General features: G+C 30.2%; 1 protein-coding gene across 1 annotated transcript; it reads left to right on the top strand.

Moving 5' to 3' along the window:
- The first annotated feature begins 7,622 nt into the window (after window positions 1-7,622).
- On the top strand, window positions 7,623-9,481 carry LOC112729097 (epi-neemfruitin B 7-O-acetyltransferse L7AT-like). The gene has a single exon (XM_025779459.2). The coding sequence runs from the start codon at window positions 7,677-7,679 to the stop codon at window positions 9,045-9,047; it is 1,371 nt and encodes a 456-aa protein (XP_025635244.1). The 5' UTR covers window positions 7,623-7,676; the 3' UTR covers window positions 9,048-9,481.
- The last annotated feature ends 586 nt before the right edge of the window (window positions 9,482-10,067 follow it).

Raw genomic sequence — 10,067 nt, 5'->3', positions numbered from 1 at the left:
AGAATTTATTGTTAGTAGTCGTCGAAATTAGTTGTCCGATAATATTAGAGAAATTAAAAAAATTAAAATTTATTTTATTTAGCATCTATTATGGTTATGGGTTAGAATCACATTGTGTGGTGAAATTAATGCGGTGAAATTAATGCGGTGAAGTATAATGCAGTTAGAATTAAATGAATGTTTATTTAGGGTTATTTTAGTTGTAGAATTTATAGTTTAATGATGTGAATGTGTAGTTGGGATTATGTAAGCTGAATTTGAGCTTAAGGTTGTTTAGCTCATGAAGTGTTAAGGGTTTTTCAAGGTTGAGCAAGATTTAGGGTTTATTGAGATGAATTATGTAAAAGCAGATTTCATTTGACGCTATGAGTCTATGACTGATGTTTAGTATGAGTGAAAAATTACAGCATTGACATGAATTTTTTACCATGTAATTATTAGTTGATGAATTTTATTTAATATGTGTTGTTGATGTATAGTATATATATTTTCATATGCTATAATTATTTTTTAATAATTCAATAATTTTTATAATATATAATTGTTTAACAAGAATGAGTAACATTTAAAATAAGACTATAAATATATATTTTCATATGCTATAATTATTTTTTTAATAATTAAATAATTTTTATAATATAAAATCATTTAACAAGAAAGCGTAACATTTAAAATAACACGATGTAAAGATGTTAAATAGATTTAAAAAAAAAAGTTATTTAGGAAGAATATTATTTATTGTAATTAAGATGTTAAAATTTGATTTAATATTTTGTTTTTTATTAAACAAATCTAGAAGAAATCCTATACTTCATTATCTTTCGTTAGGGTTAGAAGTGAGTCAACCCCATTTATAAGTCAGTTCGAACTCGACTTGTTAATAGTTCGATAAGCTGTGCTTATGGGCTGATGAGCCGAACTTGAACCTGAAATTGAGCTCATAAATTAAATGAAACAAGTTTGAGTTTGGATAAACTCATCTCATTAGCTCGTGAGCTGACTCAATTATATCTCTCTCAAAATATACTCGCACAAGCAATCCACGCTCTACCAACTAGAGGAATATCAAAACAACTCTGTTAGATAATCAATAAGGAGTAGAGTTAACTTTCTGTCTTCAGCCAACTCTTATTTCAATTGTTTAGGCTGCACCCCAAGATCCATAAAAATAAAACATCCACCATATATTAAAAAAATATATTCAAATTATATCGAAAAAAATTCAAATTATATGAAAAAACATTCAAATTACATAAAAAAAATCAAATAATATTAAATTCATTCTCAAGTGATGATGGATATTTTTTTTTTGTAAAAAAAAAGCCGCATTATAAATCGCAATATATTTTCTACCAACGGATGAAAAAAACATCCATAATATACTAAAAAACTAACAATTTATATTATATCGAAAAAAACATCTTGATTATATAGAAAAAAACCTGAATCATTTCAAAAAAAAAATTAAAATCATATTAAATTCATTTTAAGGGGTTGTAGATATTTCTTTCATTGTAAAAGAAACATCTGCATCATAAATCCTAATATATTTTCTACTAAGGAACGAAAAAATATTTATAATATACTAAAAAAACATTTAAAAAATTATACCAAAAAGAACATCCACAGTATACCAAAAAATATCCAAATTATATCGAAAAATTCAAATTGCATGAAAAAATCCAAATCACATCAAAAAAAGATTGACGGCGACGGAGGGCGCGATGTGATGGAGGATGGCAATACAAGGGAAAAATGACGGAAAAGAAGATGACAACTACATGCAGGGTGGTCGATAACGTCTTTGACGGTGCTGCATGGATGGTGCGAGCGTGGACGACATGGGCATGGTCGAGAAGGGCATGGACGCCACGGATTGTTCCCTCGCGGACTAGTACTGATGGAATGCTCAATGGTGAGCAGCGGCGAGGAGTTGGTTGTCTTCCGTCAGGAGCTCTCCTGCGATGGATGATGATGCAACGGCTGAGGATGACTGGTGCAAGGACAAGGCGCGACGTGTAACAATTGCGACGGAGGATGCGCGGCGGAGAGGCGCGGGAGTGGGAGAGCGGGCTGCGATAATGGCGCGACATGCAAGAAGAGATTGACACGAGGAGGCGCATGAGAAAAAAAAACGGAAGATCTGTATAGTGATTTGTGGAGTTAAACTCCAAAATGGTCCCTGAGATTGGCGTCGTGCACTAAAATCGTCCCTGAGATTCCAATTGTACCAATTACGTCCCTGAGATTGACAAAAGTGCACCATATTAGTTCCTGACCCATTTTCTATTAACGGCGTGATGACATGACTTGATGACGTGGACTGTAAGTGACACGTGTCACTCCATGATTTGGCCACGTGTAATGATATGATGATGTGGTGACCAGTGACACGCGGCATGCTGATGTGGATGGTTGTGCCACGTGTCGCAACAGTATTCGTCCACGTGTCATCCATTATGTCATCGTTGTAGATGCACCAAATTAGTCCCTCACTTTGCATTAAGTGACTCATTTTAGTCCCTGAAATTGAATGTCGTGCACCAAACTAGTCCCTTTACCAAATTTTTCTCATTTTTTTTTCTATAAATTCAAAATTCTCAATATTTTTTATTGCATTAATTTCAATTCTATTTTTTTACATGTTATTCAAATAAAATTGCTTTTATAAAATATTTTTTCTTTTGCGAATACCCCAACCACCGACTTGGAGTTGACGGGAAGGCATTTCAAGCACCTTCACTACCATCTCCGACCTCTTTCAGTGCTTTTATAAAATCTTTTTTCTCTTGCGGATACCCCTAACTGCCGTCTTGCAGTTGACGTGAAGGCATTTCAAGCTTTCCTTATTACCATCTCCGACCTCTTTCGTCTAGACTGCAGAGGTTGGAGATGGTAGTGATGGTGCTTGAAGTGCCTTCAATCTAGCTCATTTACACATAACGAAAATGTATATTTCATAAGAACAAAAAAAAATATTTATTTTAATTATTAATTTCTTGTTAAAAACACATGTTTTTTGATGAAAAAATGTGTCTAATCAATTATATAATAATTTTTTTATAATAACATATATATTACAAAATTTACTAATGGTAAATTATTAAAAAAATTATAATTAAAACTAAAATTTTAAATTTTTTTACGAAAGCACTTGTATTTAAACAATATATGAAAAAATAGAATTAAAATTAGTGCATCTAAGATATTGAAAATTTTAAATTTAAAAAAATGAGAAAAATTGGTGAAGGGACTAGTTTGGTGCACGGCATTCAATTTCAGGGACTAAAATGAGTCACTTAATGCAAAGTGAGGGACTAATTTAGTGCATCTATAACGATGACATAATGGATGACACGTGGATTAATACCGTTACGACACGTGACACAAATGGACACGTGGCCAAATAACATTGTGACACGTGGTACAACCATCCACATCAGCATGCCACGTGTCACTGGTCACCACATCATCATATCATTACACGTGGCCAAATCATAGAGTGACACATGTCACTTATAGTCCACGTCATCAAGCCATGCATGACATCACGTCGTTAATGGAAAATGGGTCAGGGACTAATATAGTGCACTTTTCTCAATTTCAGGGACGTAATTGGTGTAATTAGAATCTCAGAAACGATTTTAGCGCATGACGCCAATCTTAGGACCATTTTGGAGTTTAACTCGTGATTTGTGACTTAGAGTTGTACGACGCATATATGAAAATAGGAACAAAACTAAATTTTTCAAATTTTAAATTTAGGATTAAAAAAAATTGACTGAATTGATTTATATCTTAATTGGTCCCACTTCACCAAATATGCTCAAAAAATCCCACTTTACTAACAAGTATTGAAGACTAATATCGAATTATTTTAAGAAAAAGAATAATTATATCATAATTGATCCATGTACTTTGCTTCATTAATTATTTTAAGGGTTAAGTTTGATTTTAGTCCCAACGTAGAGGTAAAAAAATCGGAATCGTCCCCAATTTTTTTTTGCTACAAAATGGTTTTCGAAATTTTAGTTTATTTTAAAATCGTCTTTTTTACCAATTTTTTCTTTTTTATTACAAAATTATCCCTCAATAAAAAATTATAAAATAAAATGAATATAAATAAATAAATAAAAAAGAAGAAAGAAAGGGATACAGAAGTGGGGTTGGGAGAGAAAGAAGGGGCGTGAGAAAAAGGAGGGGGAAGAGGGGGGAGAGAAGGGGGACCGCCACCACGCTGCACCGCCGCTTTGCCGCGCTGCCGGCTGCCGCACCGCACCCCACCACTAGCTTCTTCTTATTCTTCTTTTTCGCCGCCCTGCCGTCCTGCCGCACCGCACCACCACCAGCTTCTTCTTCTGTGAATTGGATTTTTTGTAAAATTTTAGATTTTTTTGTGAAATTTATTGTGGAATATTGTTGTTGCTGAATTTGTTGATTATTGTTCAAAGTTCATGTTGTTTGAATTTTCTAATGATGATGATGATGAGGCCATGATGATAATGGTGGTGGTGGTGGTGGGTTCTTGTTCAATTTGGGCTTCTGGTTAATTTTGGTTGATTTTGGAAAAAATTCTGATGAAGATGATGATGACCATGATGATACTGGTGGTGGTGGTGGTGGTGGTGGTTCTGATTGGACGTAGGCATCTGTTCTGCTGGCGGTGGTGGTGATGGTTGATTTTGGGGTGAAGGGAGAAGAGTATTTTCGTCCGAGAGACGATTTTAAAACAAACTGAAATTTTGAGGACCATTTTGTAGCAAAAAAAAAGTTTGGGACGATTTCGATTTTCGACCTCTACGTTGGGGAGCAAAATCGAACTTAACCCTTATTTTAAGAAAAAGAATAATCATCTATTTTTTAATTTATGAAAAAACTAATATCGAATTATCTAATTAATTTTTATTAAAATTAAATGGTTAGAATAATGATTGATATTAATGTTCAAAAAAAATATATTATAGATTTTAGTTTTCAATATCCACGTAAATTTGTTTATCTATAATTTCAGAAAATGCTTAAAAACTTTTATAAGTTTATTATGGTTTAATTATTTTATTGATTCTTATAGTTTTATTAAATTTATAATTAGATTTTTATATTTTTTTAATTAAATTTTTATATTATTTTTAATTTTATAATTAGATCATTTTTATGTCAAAAATATTTATATTAATAAAATATTTCTTTTAAAACATAAATAGTCAAAGATTTAATTAGGTCCTTAATTATAAATGTCTTTAATTTGTGAATAAATATTTAGTTAATTATAATATTTTTTATATTACAAAAGACCTCATTATAAAATTAAAAGTATTTGTAAGAATTTAATTAAAAAATATATAATAAAAATTTAATTATAAATTTAATAAAATTATAAAAATCATTTGAATAATTAAAATTTTTATTAAATATAAGTAAAAAATAATTTATCAACTTCTTATTTTTTAATTTTTGACTAGGAGTGAGGACTATGGTTATCTAGACTTTATAATTATGGACCGAATAATCTAACTTAAACTTAATAATAGTTAAAACTCGCCGTCTTTTCCATTGAATGAGTTTAATTTAGTAGGTGCGAAACTTAAAAATTCTTCTCTCATGTCTAACATGCATTGCTAACTCCGCAACACCGTACTAGTTCATAGAAAGGATTTAATGGTATTTACATGGATTTGTACCTACACAACTAATTAATTATTTTAAGTTCAAATTATAGATACTGATGTGTTAAAATTCTAAACAAAACATTTTATTGAGTTAAATCTCAATTTGGCCCTTGAAATTTGATCCAATATTTAGAATGATCTTTATAATTTTATTGGCTTCAATTAGAACTCCTAAATTTGTAATTATGGTTCCGTCTTGTCCCTGCGATCATTTCTGTCACCAGAATGCTGATCTGTCGCAATTACATGACATAATAGACACTACTTAAATGACGGCGCATTGGTTTCACATCCAAACCCTTTGGTTTGGAAACTACGTAGTGTAAGGATTTTCTTCATGTTTTGCATCTCATGATCGTCGTAGTGGAAAGAAAGAGAGTTTTAACCAAAAAACAACTGAAACGACGTAATTTCTAAAGGGTTTGGGCGTAAGACCAATGTCCCGTCATTTAAGTAGTGTCTATCGTGTTATGTAATTACATTAAATCAGCATTTCGGTGATGGAGATAATCGCAGGGACAAGTCAGAGCCACAATTGCAAATTTAAGGATTCTAATTGGGGTTGACGAAATTATGGAGATCATTCCAAATTAAATTTTAGAGGTCAAATTGAGATTTAACTCCATTTTACTAGTAAGCTATAGTAATATTAAAAATATAATAATATAAAATTATCGTATTTAAATTAATATTTATAATTATATATATAATTAGAAGCAAATTTAAAAGGGGGCAAATCTCCCCCGGCATTTTTATACAAGATATTTGTTTAAAAAAATAAAAAATATTATATAATTTAATTATTTTATATGTGATTACTTTTTAATATATATGTGATAATTTTAATTTGAATTAATTTATTTATTAATATTTTTACTTAACTCATCTAATATTATATACTCAAATTTTTATATTTTTTAAATTAATTTTTATAAATTCATTTCTATAGTCATTTAAAAAAATCGTTTATTTTTTAATAATATTAAAATATTAACATATTTAACATTTATATTATTATATATATAAAAAAATTAATAATGACTTATATCTTTACATTGGATATTTTAAATATTTTTTTTATAAAAAATATTATTTCTTTTCTAATTTTATATGTTCATAAATTTTTTTATTTAGAAAATCCAATAACTTCATATCATGCATCAATTGCTTTTATATAGCAAAAAGGATAATACAAAAAAGAATAAATAAAACTTTATATAAAGTTCGGTTTCTTCGTATTAAAATTTTTGGATGTGCTCTTGCATATAATTTATAATTATACATTTATTATATCTAATATTATTTATTTATTCTATTAATAACTAGAAAATGTAAAATAAAATAAATTTAATTAAACTACTTTGTGCTAATTTTTTTGTTGTCTCATAAACATTTTTGAATAAGTTAATAGTCTTACTTAATTTAAATAAAATTGTTTTTAATAAAAAGACACATGTACTAACTCACTAAGTGGTTAACTTACTTATTTATTTAAGTAACTATGACAAATTAATTTTGATAGTACCAACGATATATGAAAAATCTGACAAAAGAACGAAAGATGACATGTATGTTTTAATTTGAATCTTGTTAGAGACTCAATTGAGTATTTGTACAATATGTATAATGGATTGTTTATTTGATTGAATGAGTTAAAAAATGAACATACAAGATAAAAGACTACTAATTTCTTAAACATAATATACCCATACCATCCAGAATAACCATCCGGATATCAGGGATAATAAACATCTGATATCCTACTGAATCGAACATTTTTAAACCCCATTATACACATTGTACATATACTCCATTGACTCCCTATACTTCCTCTTTAATGTATATTCATATATAATCACGTGATCATAAATTTTTCTAAAAAGTAAATGGCTCTAATGCTATATATATAGAGACATATCAACCAGATTAAAATGCACAACTACAATATAATTTTTCTTCTCAATCTCTTCATATAAGCTATATAGGGCTCATTATTTTAGCTAAACAATGGAAAAAATTGAAGTTGAAATTATTTCTAGAGAAAACATTAGACCTTCTTCCCCCACACTCTCTCCCTTAAGAACCTTCAAATACTCCATTTTAGATCAACTTGTTCCCTTTCCTCATGCAGTAGCCATCCTATTCTACACCTCACAAAATTTGTCTGAATTCCCAAAGAGATTAGAGTTGCTTAAACAATCATTATCTGAAACACTAACACTATTTTATCCTCTTGCTGGAAAGACCAAAGATGATTTCTCCATTGATTGCAATGATGAAGGTGCTAACTTTGTAGTAGCAAAAGTGAATTGTCCTATTTCAAAGTTTCTAAGGAAGCCTGATTTGAATTCGCTGAACATGCTTTTTCCAATTACTCCATACTTGGAGGAAACAACGACAGGAGCTCATGTGACTAACATTCAAGTTAATGTCTTTGATTGTGGTGGAATTGCAATTGGATTTTGCATTTCTCATAAGATCATTGATGGTGAATCAGTTAACACCTTCCTGAAGGTGTGGACAGAAAGAGCCGACACCACACGCAATTCAAAACCTTTGACAGAACCAAACTTTGCTACAAGTTCGTATTTCCCTACAAGTACTTTTTATTTCAGAGACTTGTCAAAGAAAAGCTGGGGTTCCCTTCTTAAGGAAGAAAAATGGGTCACAAGGAGGATTTTGTTCAAAAATTCAACTATTGCCACCCTCAAGGCTCAAATAGTGGCAAAATCTTCAACTACACGTGTTCAGATACTTTCTGCATTGTTGTGGAAGTGTTTCATGGCCGCTTCAAAGGCTCAATTTGGAATTCAAAGGCCTTCTATGGTGATTAACACAGTGAACCTTCGCCGAAAAATGGAAGAGTCTCTACATCCTGAGAATTCTATAGGAAATTTTTTGTGGTTTACAACTTCAGAACACATGAGTGAGCATGAGGTGAGTTTGGATGAGTTGGTGAGCAAACTGAAGAAGTCAGTTGAAGAAGTTGATAAGGATTTTATTGCAAGATTGCAAAGTGAAAAGGAGGGGAGTTCAATCATGGAAAATGCTCTAAGAAGAATTAGTGGTGAAACATGGTCTAATAATAAAGGTGACGAGGCATTATTGGAAAGTTTAGCTTTTAATAGTTGGATTAACTTTGGAGGCTATGATGCTGATTTTGGATGGGGAAAACCTAGATGGGCGAGTAGTGTTGGTAAAGAAGGTAATTTACTGTTACTGAATAAGATAATTTTGGTTGATACTAACTCCAAAGATGGTATAGAAGCTTGGGTTACCTTGGAAGAGGAGAAAATGAAGCATTTGGTTTCAAGCACTGAATTACTCACTTATGCAACTCTTGATCCAAGCCCTTTGCCAGATAGCTCAAAATTATAGGCTTGAATCGATTCATTCTCTTCTTTATCATTAGCCATTAAATAAAATGTGGAACATATATATATATGATAGGACCACCACATCTTATTCATAATGGAAGAGAACGAATTGACTAAGTCACGTTTGTACTAAGGAGAAAATATTATGGTGTGTTTTATATTTTGAGGAGTGCTAGGGCCAGTAACTTTTGGTATTTGTAGCCATCAAATAGCCATCAATGATGGTTTTAATGGTGTGAGATTGGTGTGAGATTTCATCCAATGGCTCACTTTTTCTTGTTGGTTACATGCTGGCCAGAATTTAAAAAAGTTGATGGCCCCTAGACTTTTCCATATATTTTAGTCAAAACTTCTTGTAATTCTCACAATAAGATGGGGTCATGATTATTATATTATGCTCCATCTTTTATATACAGGAAGGAAAAAATGAATCAATTTGATGCTTTAAGTACTGTTTTGGTTTGGTTTGTAACTTTTTCGTACTTCGGATGTTTTGAGATTTTGGATTTTTCTTTCCCTTAAATTAATGTTAAAAAAAAAGTGAATATAAGAAGTTTGTATTCATACAATTAAGAAGAGAGGTTAACAACATGTCCTATATATATTAGTCAAAAGAACTTGTAATTTCTATGGTATCAGAACTCTAAGACAAAGGAAATGAAAAATAATGTGTATATATTGATATGTACATGTTTCATGCAAACAAATTACGGAAATATTTGGTACCAATAAAAATTAAACAAAAATAATTAAAATTTATTTTATTTAATATTTATTAATTATTATAATAATTATAAATATTAAATAAGATAAATTTTAACTTTTTTTTTATAACATTAAAAAATGAACAAATATTAACAGCTACAAAAATTACACTATTATTCCGCTACAATTAATGCTACCCTGCCACTACGTATGTACGAAAAACGTAGGTGTCCAAATTTTTTCAATCAAGTTTTAATTAAATGATTAATAATATAGAAATTTACTCTCTAATAACCAATTTAATTAAAACTTGACT

The sequence above is a fragment of the Arachis hypogaea genome, chromosome 12, assembly GCF_003086295.3.
Source record: "Arachis hypogaea cultivar Tifrunner chromosome 12, arahy.Tifrunner.gnm2.J5K5, whole genome shotgun sequence".
In the NCBI taxonomy this organism is placed as follows: domain Eukaryota; kingdom Viridiplantae; phylum Streptophyta; class Magnoliopsida; order Fabales; family Fabaceae; genus Arachis; species Arachis hypogaea.
Note: the sequence above shows the minus strand (reverse complement) of the source record. Positions and strands in the feature narration are given on the sequence as shown.

Bases quoted from the DNA above. Each gene is read 5' to 3' on its own strand.
- LOC112729097 (XM_025779459.2), top strand. From the start codon at position 7,677: ATGGAAAAAATTGAAGTTGAAATTATTTCTAGAGAAAACATTAGACCT.